This window comes from Girardinichthys multiradiatus, chromosome Y, assembly GCF_021462225.1.
Source record: "Girardinichthys multiradiatus isolate DD_20200921_A chromosome Y, DD_fGirMul_XY1, whole genome shotgun sequence".
Classification (NCBI taxonomy): Eukaryota; Metazoa; Chordata; class Actinopteri; order Cyprinodontiformes; family Goodeidae; genus Girardinichthys; species Girardinichthys multiradiatus.
The window spans coordinates 35,824,615-35,839,394 of NC_061818.1; the positions used below are offsets into that span (position 1 = coordinate 35,824,615).

General features: G+C 42.6%; 2 protein-coding genes across 4 annotated transcripts in view; both read left to right on the plus strand.

The window, feature by feature from the left end:
* The window catches only part of LOC124864878 (mediator of RNA polymerase II transcription subunit 25-like), a 30,799-nt gene extending 23,015 nt beyond the window's left edge, over positions 1–7,784 (plus strand). The window contains exons 16-20 of one of the 2 annotated variants that reach the window (XM_047359838.1): positions 3,456–3,569; positions 3,716–3,787; positions 5,292–5,453; positions 5,554–5,674; positions 6,322–7,784. In XM_047359838.1, coding sequence (XP_047215794.1) covers positions 3,456–3,569; positions 3,716–3,787; positions 5,292–5,453; positions 5,554–5,674; positions 6,322–6,425 — 573 coding nt within the window. In that variant the 3' untranslated portion in view covers positions 6,426–7,784. The remainder of the gene's footprint in view (positions 1–3,455; positions 3,570–3,715; positions 3,788–5,291; positions 5,454–5,553; positions 5,675–6,321) is intronic. The other variant, XM_047359839.1, reaches the window with a different exon arrangement.
* A 5,911-nt stretch (positions 7,785–13,695) lies between these two features.
* LOC124864880 (leucine-rich repeat-containing protein 4B-like) overlaps positions 13,696–14,780 on the plus strand; it is a 153,437-nt gene continuing 152,352 nt past the window's right edge. For both annotated transcript variants that reach the window (XR_007037377.1, XM_047359841.1), the window contains exon 1: positions 13,696–13,822. The gene's annotated coding sequence lies outside the window, so the exon portion shown is untranslated. The remainder of the gene's footprint in view (positions 13,823–14,780) is intronic.

The following is a 14,780-nucleotide window of genomic DNA, read 5'->3' on the forward strand; positions in this document are numbered from 1 at the left end:
TTTCTATGGGAAGGAAGAGTAAATGTTAATGGATGTAGCTCCTTTAGTGGCTTCATCTAGGAAAGAAAGACAGATGAACTATGAGCCAGTTTTCAAGTTGAGCATTAAGCATTATCATGGTGAACATGAAGTTGTTGCCAGCAGAAGCTTGGACGATGCCCCCCTCCAGGAAGGTGTCACAGGTAGACACAGTGTCAGGCCAGATGTAGCTTCTAGGAAGAGAAAAGAGAGAGAACATAAAGTTAAAAGCTGAAATAACAGCAAAAATGCAAAATTGGAAAGTAGTGGGAGAATGCAGCGAAGAGGGTGAAAGTGGTCGTTATGTCCTCTAGCAGCCTAAGCCTATAGCAGCATAACTACAGAGATAGCTCAGGATAACCTAAGCTACTCTAACTATAAGCTTTATTAAAAAGGAAAGTTTTAAGCCCAGTCTTAAAAGTCCCCCCCTCTGGCAGGAACCAGCGCCAAACCAGACCAAAGCAGGTGGAAATCTACCCTGAAAGCAGCTGTCCTGCTGGGGAGGTGGGATTCTTTGGTTTGACCCTGGACTAAAAGTGGACCTTTTGTAGTGGGAGGATGTCCAAGATTTCAACTGAATAAAATATTCCCCAGCATTTTATTTCCTGTTAAATATAAATAACAATACAGGATTTCTGTTTTTGTTAGCAAACAATATTTAAACCCAGCCACCCAAGATGAATGTGTTTTACAGAGTTTGTGTTAAAAAACATTGATTAAATCCTACAACCGAAGTGGAAATATTTAATTAAAGGAAGACCGGATATTGGCCTGCTTTCTTCACAGATAGTAAGGCTCTTTCCTCTAAAGCTACAATATTTTTCATCTTTTATGTTCTGAGATACAAAGAAACATCTCACAGGCTGTGATTGTTAAAGATGCGTGGATTATTACGTTAAAACTGGTTTTAATTCAGTTTCAAAGACAAACTGCTATTAAATTGTAAGCAGATTGTTATCCCGATCGGTACTCTCCTTTTGAGTCCTTAAAATCTACTCCACCGACACATTTTTGTGCAGTCTTGGGTGGCAATCAGTGGCTTTTAAACCATAACCGATATGAAACAATCTGAGGTTAATGCTTTGTTAGTCTGTTTTAATCTCATTCTGGACTCCGCTGTTGCTGTTGAAGATCAGGGTCCCCAGACCACAGCGGCTCTCCTGGCAGAGGAGGAGCTGCTGTAATCTGCACAAACGGCCCAGGAATCCTTTCTGGAATCTAGAATTAAGTAAATTCTACATTTTTCCAACTAAAAAAATCTTCTCGTATAGAGGAGTCAGGGTGAAGTAGAAGATGGCTGGACAGAGCGGTGCTTCGTTTGCAGTAATCAGACCATTGCTATGGTAAAGAAGGAGCTGAGCTGAAGGGAAACGCCCTCGATTTACTGTACTATGTTCTAACCCAGATCGATACCAATAGAACTGGGTCACGGAGACAACTAACAACCTCTACTATCGTGCAGTTTTTAGAGTTTAGTAAAAATCAGATAAAGGTTAAAGAAAACTGGAGAATAGTATTGGCCAGGAAAATCCTGATTGTTGCATCTATAACTGTTCTTGAAAATAGAACAATGAACAATTTCTAAAGTGTGTTAGGCTTTCGGTTCTGGAACATTTTCTGATTTGACAATCAGAAAACTGAGTTTTGAAAATGTTCAAGTTAAGGTGAAAAATCTTGTTGAAAGCATAAGGTGTAAAACGATGACAGACAGGAAATGAATTAAAGCTATGAATGGATAACTTAGCTAATATATGTGAGATGAAAAAGGTGCGAAACCTTAAGTCTAAAAACATAAAAACAATCAGCATCATTGTTGGTGACTGAGTCGTGGACTAAATGTTGGTCTCACTGTCAGCAGGAAGTGTTCTTACATGGTCACAAAGACCAGATATTTTTACCTTATGAAGCTAAACTATATGCAGCCTTTAACATTTTAACTCGGAAATTAAAAAATATGGAAAAAAATCAAAAGAAATGTTTCTGTTTGACTGTTTGTCAACTCTTCATCACAGGATACTCACTGTGGGAATCCTTCATGTCTGTTTGGGTTAAGCTCTGCAGCTTATGCTTTATTTTTTTATGTTGACACAGATTTGCATTTGTGATTAAAGTCTAATCTTGTTAATAATTCAACATCTCTCTCTATTCTTAAATGGTTGCCTTTTTTTTAAAGGTGCAGCTGATAAAAGTGCCTCTGTGACGCTGGATTGTTTTTATCCCTTGACTTTTTTCACATTACACAAGGCAGTGCATGGACTGAAAATGGTACATGGTTTTCAAACTGTTTTGCAACAAAAATCTGCAGGGTTTGATGAGCATTTGATGAAATATTTAGTAGAACCGCCTTTTACTGCAACTACAGCTGCAAGTCTTTAAGGGGATGATTTTATCTCTGGCTCTGTACACATAAAGAGAATGAAATTTGCTTCCGATTGTTGTTTGCTAAATAGCTGAAGGTCAGATTAGATGGACAGTGTCTGAATAGTTGGCCTTTCCACAGATTCTCCACTGGATTTAGGTCTTGACTTTGACCGGGCCTTTCTATTGTAGGGTAAATCTCCACCTCAGTCTTAAGTCTCTAATTGGTCTTCTTCTTTGCTCTGTATTTAGCTCCATTCATCTTCCCATCAGCTCTCACATGCTTTCCTGTCCCTGCTAAAAAAAAAGAATGCCCAGAGCATATTTGTTTTCATGTAGGCCCAACAGTTCAGTTCTGGTCTCATCTGACCAGAGAACCTTCTTCCACATGTTTACTGTGTGGCTTGTTGTAAACTGGACTTTGTATGGCTTTCTTTCAGCAAAGGATTTGTTCTTGCCACTTACCAATAAAGGCCAGATTTGTGTAGTGCCTGAGCTGGGGATCTCTGCAGCTCCCCCAGAGCTACATTGGATTTTTGTTTGCTTCTCTGATGGATGCTCTCCTTGTCCATTCTGTCAGTTTAGTCTTGGTAGGTCTGCAGCTGGACCATCTTCTTTCCAGATGGTGGATTAAACTGAGCTTTGTGGGATGTGTAAAGTTTGGGCTGTTGTTCTAGAACCAAGCACTGGTTTAAACTTCTCCATAACCTTCTCCCTGACCTGTCTGCTGTGTTCCCTGGTCTTCATGGTGCTGATGTTCTCTAATGTTCTCCAACAAACCTCTGAGGCCTTCACAGAACAGCTGGATTCAACACCCACATGTGGCTTTATTCACTAGTTAGGTGACTTCTGAAGGCAACTGGCTGTGCTGGGTTTTATATATGGGTGTCAGAGTAAAGAGGGCTGAATACAAATGCAGGTTTTTATTTATAAAACAGGCAGAAAACCATCATTTTCCTTCTACTTCACTATTATGCTCCACTTTCTGTTGGTCTACCACATGAAATCCCAATAATATAAGTGAGGTTCGAGGTTTAGGTTGGATGAAAACATTTTATTTTTTATTTTTGCTTTTGCAGCAATTAGGTGGAGCAGGGGTTCCAATGCAGCCCAATCAAGTCCCCCCCAACCAGAATTTTCTGAACCGGCCCCCTGGTCCCATGCCGGTTTCGCACGGCAACGTCCAGCAGCAGGTAAATAAAAGCCACACTCTGCTTTCAGACCCGCTCCACATCTTCCTCCTCCTCCTCACACTGCCTGCTCAGGGCACATTGACTGCTTGGATGCATGCCTTACTGGTAACTCTTTCTCCTCCCACCTCTTCTCCTCCTGCATTCAGTCTGTGGTGGTGGGCATGCCCCCTGTTAGTCAGGTCTCTATTATGGAGGAGCAGCAACGGCCGAGCAGCATGGTGAGAACCAAAAACATTCTTAAAATACAACCAACGGCTCATTTTAACTTGGATCTTGTTTGACCTTTCCATGAACTCGCAGACTAAAGACCTGGTGTCCCATCACCAATAGGCTGCTGGTTTCACAGTTTCCTACATGCATGTTTTAACCGTAGCCATGAGACTTGATGCTGCGAAATTGTCGACCAAACGTTACTGCTTTTAAAGCAAAATTACACGACTAAAGTTGCTTTTATTTAAAGGTAGAAATGCAACTTACAGATAATACCACTTATCGCTCTAATATATTTATCACTATATTAATGTTTATTTTTGGTATTTTTAGCACATGATGAAGCTGAGCGGACTCAGGTGAATGTGTTGACAGTCAGAGGTTGCAGCAGGGGGCTTTTCATTGTACTAGTAGGTAACTGGTGAACCTTGTTGCCTCCATTTGTGGCAGTCATACCGCTCTCTGGAGGCCTTACGGCAAGCCGTTTTTACATTTAGTAGACAGAACTTATTTCTAAACCAAACATCCACCAACCAATTCTTCCTGGTAATAAAATAACATGTCAGCTATCTAACTCTTCCTATCCGTATCTCTAACATCACTCTTCCTTGGGCAAACTGAGTATTTTGAGATACCTTATACTTAGTTCTTACTTGTATTTTTGTAATTCAAGACCTGAAACTAAATTGTTGTAACAGGTGGTAGCTTTTGATTTCCATTTTTACCAGGATGAATATTATTTAGATTGTTTTGACGGCAGAAACAGGCAGCTGGGAGAGGAAAGCATGCCTGGCCACCATGAACACCATGACATGTTCTTGTCCGTGCCGTGGAGAGCTACTCTCTGCAACTTTTAGATGCATCCCTTCTCCAACACACTTGAATAAAATCACTGATTTCGCTCCTCAGAATGTCATTCAGCTCTGCAGAGGCCTGGTAGGGAGCCAATTATTTAATTTAGGTGCTTTGGAGTAGGAATGCATCTAAAAGCTGCAGGAGAGTAGCTAATTAGAACTGGACTTGGACACCCTTGTTCTGTGCATGACACACATGACTTAAAAAATACGGGTGAAAGGGAAAGCGCTACTTTATGCTCCTTACAACCAGAAAAATACTTAATTTACTTGTAGTTTTCAAACGTTTTTTGTCCAGAACCTTTTGGATGTTCTGCTCCTCATGGTGTCAGAACCTCAACAAAAAATGAACCCATTTCTTTGTAGCTGTAGCGTTAAAACGGTGTTAATCTGATTAGAGTCACAGTCAAAATGTTTCCATACATGTCTTTTTGGGGAAAGTGGTGTCACCTCCTCTCAGACAGCTAGTTGGCAGTGCAGAGCAACAGGTTGGGGAGGGGCAGAGCTGCTTTGCTCTATGCTTTTAACACCCAGAAAAAACTCTGGTCATTCCAGCTGTTTTCTGCTTTCCAGCTGCTTTTCTGTTGGCCCAAATCCACGGGAGAGTTTTGCATTTCTGTGCCGTTAAGACTTGTTGACCCATATTTAATTCGTTTAGATGACAATGAGAGCAGCAGGACCAACCAATCAGCAGCCACCGGTCAGTGTAGCTCCACCCAATCAGGGTGGACAGCCCCAACAACAGGGATCTATACTCCGTCTCCCGAATCCAGGAGCCAATCCGCAGCTTCGGAGTCTTCTACTTAGTCAGCAGCAGCCGGTAAGAGCAACAAATGGCTCGTTCTAAATATTTATTAAGTTTTTAAATACATACATGTAGAATCTAAACGAGGTTAATGTTCCTCTCGGGGTTCTCACAGCAGGGTGCGGTGTCTCACATGCCAAATATGATGTCCCACCAAGCTTTAGGACAGCAGATGGTCCATCCGGCACCAGGAGGGGGGGCTCAGATGCAAGGCCAGTGGAGGCAGCCCATGGCAGGTCAGCAAACAGCCAACTGTTAATAGAGATATTACTTACATTTTAGACAAGTGTGTTTAAATTAAAAAAAGAAAAATTTACCAAAACATTTCTGGGAAAAGACAGATTCATATGCACTGCTCAAGAGTTAACCTTTTTAGTTTTCGTTACTCCAGACTTTATCTAACAGCTTACAAAACTATTACATAAAACAGTGACCCATTTAAAAGGTCACACAAAAACCCAGAGAAGCATCCAAACATCCAGACTTGCATCAGAGTTCCAAATCAAAAACCAATGCTGACCAAAATCAAGGTTTTGGAGTTGCCTAGTCAAAGTCTGGACTTAAATCCAATTGAGATGCTGTAGCATGACCTTGAACAAGTAACCTTCCAGCATGGGTCAGAATCCCTCAGAGATATAAAATAATTGCTACCAGGGTGTGATACAAACAGTTTGGTTTGGAGCTTTTCTCCCATTAATTAATGAAATCATCATTTGAAAATGGCTTTTTATTATTTACTCAGATTATCTTTATCTGATATTAACAGAAATGAAACTGTTTATAAGTATTTCTCTGTAAACCCTGCAAACCCTGCTCCTAACCTTTCCATTAGCTGCACTTCTGAAAGCGTTAAAGAGAACATTTAATTTCTGTCTGTTTGCAGGTCAGATGCTGATGTCTGGTGGTCAGCGAGGACCCATACCCCAGCCAGGGATGCCCCAAGTCCCCAGCATCACGGATGAGGACGTCATCAGGGATCTTCTCTAACGATTCGGAACCATAACGGACTCTGGAACCTTGATTTTTTTTTTTTGTTGAATCTTGCCAGCTTACTTCCAGTTTGGAGTTATAATTCTGCATTTTTTTCTATTCTTGTTTAAATGTTGAACATAATTAAACAAGCTTTTTTTAGCACTAGTGTGCAGCCAGAGTTAATTGGGGGCAGCAAAATTAACGTTTTCATGGAAATGGACAAATCGTGAACACAGTAATCCTTCACGCTACAGACTGGACTGAGCTGCTGGAAGCAGAAACCTTTATTGTTGGAAAAAGTAAACATTGCTCTTTCTCTTTTCTAAAATAAAGTTAAGTCTTTAGAGATAAAATAAAACTGAGCATAGAAAACTGAAGAAGCACTTGATCTTAAGGCTCTGCGTTGGAGCAATTTGGACTCAAAAGGTGAGAGGGAGATGCTGAAATAGATCCACTAATAGTTCAGTGTCTTTTCCTGCCAAATAGTGTCACAGTGTTAATTTTAACTACTCCAATATGTCCAGAAACCATAGATGGCCTCGCTGTGCCAAGTAGTCCTACCAGATGGCATCAGTTGGCCACGTTTCCATTGGCATCATGTACAATCAGGCTGGCCGCATGCGCACACTGAGCAGCGTTGGTCTATATGCCCACAGCGAGCTCTTTTAATGCGTCCTCGCATGCATTTGATTGGATTTAGAGTTCCATAAAAGCAGATGCAGTGCGGTCATTGACCCGACGGTGGTGGTTCTGAAAGCTGCACAACGGTAGCAGGATGGACATACGTCAACACGTCCCAGCTTGTGCAGCTCCTTGGACACTTGTGTACACACTAACCAACAGGAAGTGATGTCAGACTGTGTGTCACCTGGGAGACGGAGACGGTTGCTAAGATACCGTGACAGTGGGTTCTTGTTTTTGAGCCTTTCTCTCCCTCGTTTCAGTCCCGTTTTTTTTTTCTTCACATGGACTCACAGATAGACACTAGTTCCTCAGAGGCTGGAGCTCATCCCTCCCATCCCTTAATCACTGGCCGGCCCCTCAGAGCCCCGGCTTAGCCTCACTGTTTCTCTCTCATCCATCAGCTTCCACCTCACCATCGAACTATTACGGCCTGTCTGAACTCATAACTTTTTCAGTTTCTCTATTATTAGCAGCAAAAATGTCTAAACAATTATGGATTAGGGTAAAAAGAAAACACACAGACCTCGCTTGTTGGCCAGTCAACAATAAGGGAAGGCTGCTTTGTTACACACGCTGTCATTGCAATGCTATAGGTCAGATATAGAGTGTAAAGAGTCTTGCTGCATACATTTTAAGCTAAATTAGATTTTCTCTCAGATCAAAATGAAATAAAGTTCAGTTTCCACAGATCAACACTGTACACTCTGTATCCCACAGTGACAAATCAAGAAGAAAGTTTTCTGGGCCATTATTTATCTGGTCAGTCATTGTCTTCTGCTCATCAAAGGTCAGGTCATTTTCATAAGAAGTGTAGAGGGGAATCCCAGACATCCCTCTCACCAGGGACACTCCAGCTTATTTGGAGTTCACAAGGTTTAACTTCTTCTGGAGATCTCTCAGAAACTGACACCAAACCTGGAGGGAGCAGTCCACTCTTTTCCAGTAAAGAGCCATAGGCTTTGTCGCAGCCACCTAACACTCTTCCTGTCAACTCTGAAGGTCATTGCCAGAAGACACCAACAGAACCACATTATCTGCAAAATACAAGGATGAGACCCAGTAGCTTTCAAAGCAGACACCCTTCATTCCAGGAATATGCCTTGACATCCTGTCCATGGACACCACAAACAGGATTAGAGGCAAGGAGCAGCCCTGGCTCAGTGTTTTATGTGCTGCTTGAGAAGGTGTTGACAGGAGCAAACGATGGAAGAGGAGGACAGACAGTCAGATCATCAGCCGCGCCACACAGTTTGATGGTCATGGTAGATGAGATTATAACTTGCAGAAAAAAGGGCTAGTTTGCCCTTTTTTTTTTTGACAATTAAGATTTTGTTGAAATTCAGTCCCAGTAAAAAGAAAGTACACCCTCATTCAGTTGTAGTGTTTAATAAATTAGAACATAATAAAAATGATCTGGTCATCACCAACTTTTCACTACAAATTATTTCGTGTCATGATGCATTCAACAGATTAATATAAAATTATAAAGCTGTATGGAAAAACTAAGTACCCCCTTGCTGCATCAATGCATTTTAATAGGGAACGTAGCAACCAGGTGAAAAACTTGAATAACTGATTTCCATGAGAGTGACCATCTCTATCAAAACTGGACCTGTGGTGTGTGTTAACGCAATGCCAAGAGAGAGAGGAATAAGACCATTGTCCAAAATATTTGCAGTTCCACATTTACAAAAGGAAAGATTATTTTAAGTGTAAAACATTTCAAACAAACAAGCAAATTCCCCACAAGGTCAGAGGAACTGGAGAGGAATACCTCCATCTCAGACTCTCCTAAATGATTTATGTTTACAAAGTTTCCTTTGCATGAACCACAAGACTCCAGGACCAATGTACATCTCATACCAACTGCCACTCACGGTGGTGGAGGGATGATGATTTGGACTTGTCAAGCAGCCAGTTGACCTTGGCGTGTTACAGTCAGCAAGTTGACCTGAAAATTGAACACTTATTCTAGCTGAAGCTTAACCCAAACTGGGTCATCAGCAGGACCATTATCCCAAATACAACAGCACATCTTCAATAGAAGCATTGAAAAGGAAAAGAATCAAGGCACTCAAATGGTCCAGTCAAAGTCCAGACCTCAACCTGAGAGAAGTGCAGAAATGAATGGCTGCAAACTTATGTGAACTAAATCTACGTTGGAAAGAAGAGTGGGGCAAGTTTCTCCACAACGATCAGAGAAACTGCGGAGAGTTTGTGCTAAAGGTGATTCTTCAACCTGCTGGATCACGGGGTTAACTGATGTTCCTGATCCGATCCATCCTCGTCACTCCCAAAGAGAACCTCCGTTGTTGAATAAATAATGAAGGTGTGGAATCAGAGGAATGTTTGAGCACTTGAGGCTATACTGAAATAGTTTTTGAAGCTAGTGAAGACCAGATTGAATGAGAGGGTGTACTTTCTTTTCCCCATGACATAAGTTCTGTCAACCTGATCAAGTCCAGGTCCAGTTTATGGTCTATGATATTAAATCCTGGACACTAAAGGTTTGATCCTTCTAACAGTTTACCAGAGTTTAACTCAACTTTAGTGAAAAAAAGTAGGAAGCCGAGCAAGACAATCTGGCGTTGAGGTTGAACGTGGGTGGATCCATCAGGCCGGATAAAACTGCTTTTTATAGTGGCTTTAGTGATGGAGATGCGAGGTTGGTTAGCTCTGTGTTTAAAGGAGCATCTTCTCTTTCTGCAGGGAAAAACTCTGTGACCAGAGTACACAAGAAGAAGTGTTAGAGCGCTGAACCCTTGCGTGTCTGTCACGACAGCCTGAGTGTTCAGTTTGGTCTCTGGAGCCAGAGGCATGCTGTTTAACCATCAGATACGGATCAGGGCCTCAGTTTTAGACCTGGGAGGCTGTGAAGAGTTCAGTTTGGAGCCAGCATGTGAGGAGATGCACGCGTGGCTGGAGGAGAAAGGCAGGGGGCCTGTTCTCAACAGCAACGAGCATATCTGCTCCACTTCCTCTCAACAGGACATCTTCAGGAAAGCACTGCGACAGGCCAAAGGTCGCACCCCGGTGCAGCAACTGGTGTGAAAGCCGGAGGACCTGAGCAAGACCCAAGAGCCAGACAGAACCGGTGCAACTCTTCCTGCCAGCATAACGGCAAACCAAACACAGGAGGAGGGAGCAGCTCTCAAAGGTCTGCTTTTTGTCTTCATATGAGGCGCATTAATCCTCACAGAGACTCCCATCTTTATTCATTATCGGCCTGCGGTGTCCACTCAATCAGTTGGTGAAAGGCTGACGGAGCAAGCGCTGCACAAACACATCACGGCGAGGGAGTAAAAAGGGAGGTTACGCTCCACACCACACAGCCCGGGTAGACACTGCAGCACAGAGAGACAAACAGGGGCGGGTTGGGGAGGAAGACGAGAAAATGTGAGGAAGCACTTTTAAATAACGAGCCGAGAAGGAAGGGGGAAAGAGGGCAGCTGGATTGAGGGGTTCAAAGCAAAACGAAGGGAGAGAAAAGTCAATAATAAGAGTCGGAGATCGGATATGGAGAGATCCAGGAGGACAACAACACCTCCACAAACTACTGAGGTATGTGGAGAAAGGAGGGGAGGGGAGAGTGTGAGAGTTAGCGAAAGGGAGGGATATCCACTGCACTGTTGTGTGACTGGAAATTTAATAGAGCGAAGGAGGGAGGTAGGGAGCGAGGGAGGAGAAAGGAGGAAGGAGCGACGCAATGCAAAAGCTCAGAGCAGGAGTCGCTGTTGTTGGGATGAAGCAGGAGCGGGACAAGCTGGTGATGCTCTGTTAGAGACGTCTTCAAAGTGAAAACAGGTTGGCCACCCTGTTGCTGCATCCAGGGTCCGTACATACACCAAATAGGCATTACATTATGACCACTGACAGTGCAGTAAAGAAAACCTGATTGTCTCTTTCTCATGGGATCTATCAGCAGGTGGGAGACAGACTTGTTGTTTCACAGATTTCTTCTTCTTTTGTCTTCCTGTCACATTGAAATGTTTCACATATCAATGTAATTTTAATATCACACGAAGACCATTTGAAGAAATACAAACGCAGATTTTAATTGATGATTTAATCTATTATGAGGAAAAGCTTTAATGGCATTTGCTCCCCCCAGCTCTTGTTATATCTTAAGTTAACTGTGATTAGTAACATATTTTGGTAAGCTGAATATAATTTCACAAGTCACTTACTAGTGCCAGATCTGTAGATTCAAGAAATCACCTAAAACGAACCTTTCTGACAACATGAAGTAGGTTACAAGATGTTGAAAGCAGCACATCATGCCCTGGTCTAAAGAAATTTAATAACAGACAAGAGACAAAGTCAATGACATCTACGGTATCAGTCTGGAGGGAATTACAAATCAACTTTTAAGGCTTTAGGACTCAATGAAACACAGCTATCCTCACGTGGAGAACACATGGAGCAATGGAGAACCTTCCCAGGAGTGGCTGGCCTACCACAAATACTCCAAGAGCTCATCAACAACTCATCCAGGAGGTCAAAACAAATCCCAGAACATCTAAAGCTCTGCAGGCCTCACTTGCTTCGGTTAAGGTTAGAGTTCACGATTCTATGATAAAAAAAAAGATCAAGCTCCAAGACAGAAACAATTGCTTCATCCAGCATAAAACAAACCCCTGCATTTCTAACATGTCATTGGTTGTGTGATAGTCTGCAGCTGCTTTGCTGAATCAGTACCTGGAAGTCTTGCAGTAATTAATGGAACCATAAATTTGGCTCTGTAGCAGAAAAGCCTGAAGAATATTCAGCCATCAGTTTATGACCCTAACTTTAAGCCCACGTATGTTATACAGCAGGACAAATACACAAAGTACATCAGCAAGTCCAGTCAAGAATAAATGAAGGTTTTGGAGTGACCTAGTCAAAGTCTGAACCTAAACCTGACTGAGATGCTGTTGAACAACAGGTCATTTTTTGAAAACCGCTTTTTTGTATTTCTGGTTATCTTTGTTTGATATTAAAGTTTATTTGATGATCTGAAACATTTACATAGAACAAAACAAGCAAAACCAGAGGAAACCTGTATGAAGGCAAAGCACTGTATGTTAGACAACAGGTGAACGTTTTGTACTTTAAAACTGCAGTTCTTGCTGGGCGTTTGTGGTCCGCAATGATCAGTTTCTATCTTAAGTCTTCTGAGGTGAACCAGAAGTTCACCCTTACTCGTCCCTGTGATGAACTGCCTTTAAGGAGGAGTAAAAGAGTTATCAGTCCTGTATTAATCACCCCACAAACACTCAACCGTCCTCCTTTTAATATCCTGCTGAGGTGACTGACAGCTCACTCCCAAGCAGACCCTTTTCCTTTAAGTTGACCTTAACGTTTTCATCTGTTATCCCTCCCTGGGGAGTCTTTGATAAACTGCTTTCACTCTGGATCAACCATTAACAGAACCATTAACAGTCCATATACGTGCCTCTCAAAAGTCAATTTAGTTTTGGTAATGCATGAGTTACTGCATCAGGGCGGCGTGGCATGGAGATGATCAGCCTGTGGTTCTGCTGGGGTGTTCGTTAAGGAGGCCCGGGTTGCTTTAATAGTGGCCTTCAGCTAAACTGTATTGTTTATTCTGGTGAATTTTGTCTTCCTGCTGATAATACTCCATAGATTCATGATGGGGGTTAGGCCAGATCGGTTCGCCGGCCAATCAAGCGCTGTCTGGACCAACATCAGCAGATCACATGGCTCCTAAATTCACCACTGATTGTAGAAATTTACACTGGACCCCAGGTAACTTGAATCCTGTGCTTCTCCACTCATCTTCCAGACTCCGGGACCCTTGATTTGCTAATCTTTTAACGCACTTTTCTTTCCACTCAACTTCATTAATATGTTTGGATATAGCACCCTGTGAATAGCCAGCTGATTTTAGCAAACCCCTTTTGTGGCTTACCCTCTTCCTGGATGGTGTCAAGTGTAAATTGTCATGTCAAGTTCTAACATGGCCATACCATAATATTTCTGTATTAAAAGTCTCATGTAATATTCAAATTTTGCCAGGAACATCATTTTTGTTTTTCATTTGCTTTAACCTATCAAAATGAATAGAAATACAAGCTTTGATTATGTAACTGTGTGTATTTAATTTATATCTTAACTAAATTACTGAAATAATTTAACTTTTCGATAATATTCTAGTTCATTGACATGCACCTGCATACTGAAGTAGGCATGCATGTGATTATGTCTGCAGTTACAGCAGTACTTTGTACAGGTGAAGCTGTGTTGCCAAGCAGCAAATGTTCCTTATAACAAGCCATAAACGCCATCATCAGAGGTTGCCCTGGATATGCTGCAAATATCCGAGTTTTATAACCATAGTGCATGATATGCATGCTGTCTGCTGATTGCAACATCACCTATTCTGAACATAAATGATGAGACAGCAGCAGCAGGATAAGTCCAGCATCCCCTCAGCGCATCCTCCGGTGGCTGCATCCACCTGAAGATTTCTGAGACAATTCCCATCATACCAGCGGTGGCAGCGCAGCACTTGGAATCAATCAGAGAGAGAGAGGGAGAGAGAGGGAGGGAGATAGAGAGAGGGAGGGAGATAGAGAGAAAGAGAGAGGGAGAGAGAAAGAGAGAAGGAGGGAGAGAGAGAGGACAGCGTCGGCGGCTCTGCAGTGGAATACGCGCTTATTTGAGGAAGGCTTGGAGCGAGATTGCGTTTTTAGGACTCTATGAACGGGATTTTTGTAAAAATGGTAAGTGTGGATGATGCACGTTTATGTGATAATGATTCTGGTGTTTGCATGTGCGCGTTTGTGTCCCGACAGTTAAGTGCGTTTTCTCCGAGCGCATTAAAACGCTTGGAAATTCACATTCATGTGATGATTCCGGCGTTGCAGCTCCAGCTGTCTTTGCTCTGTGCTATCTGATGCTGACTCTCAAGCTGCGCTCATTTCTAGGAATCACACGAGTGATCAAGCGGTCACATGTCGGATATATTCATATTTTCTCTCCATAATCCAAACTTTTCCTTGCTGTTTGGCTGTCTGTATGAGTTGGTGTAACCTTGGGCCATAACAGAAGCAGCATCCACTGTTGCGCAAGCTGTTGACAGCTTCCACTGAAATCCACTTATTTAACCCCTCCCCGATCGGGTCAGTCTGTTGCTTCTCACCTACCTGCAGACCTTGGCCCACACCGATGACCCCACATTTGGAGGTGGGAAGAAACGCGCAGGCACCTTGGGGGGTTTTACGCGCGGTGAGTTAAGCTTTGAGTAAGAAGCTCTGGGCTCCATCCGGCTGAGAACAAGGAGCGGATAGATTAGTGGCTGATGAATGATCTGCTGGCTCTGTCTGTAACACAATGATATGGTTATGGGGGAATTTAAATGTTAATGTGGAGCGTTTGGGTTAAATCCGAGCGGACTGGGACCAGTGCTGGGAAAGAAATGGAGCAGCTGGATGATCTCATGACTTTCTGTGCGGGAGGGAATAAAGATAGTGAGATGTTGGGAGGTGAAATGGGGCCCTAGATCTGGATTAAGCTAGATAAAGGTTCGGGAGAAGCAGGGATGAGAATGTATTGACAGTCCTTTGAAAAAGATTGCACAACTTTTTTAACTGTAACTTTAGTATATTTTATCAGGGTTTATCTGATAGGCCATTCCCCTCTGCTGTATGGTTAGACCCACCTCAGTCTGAAATCCTTTGC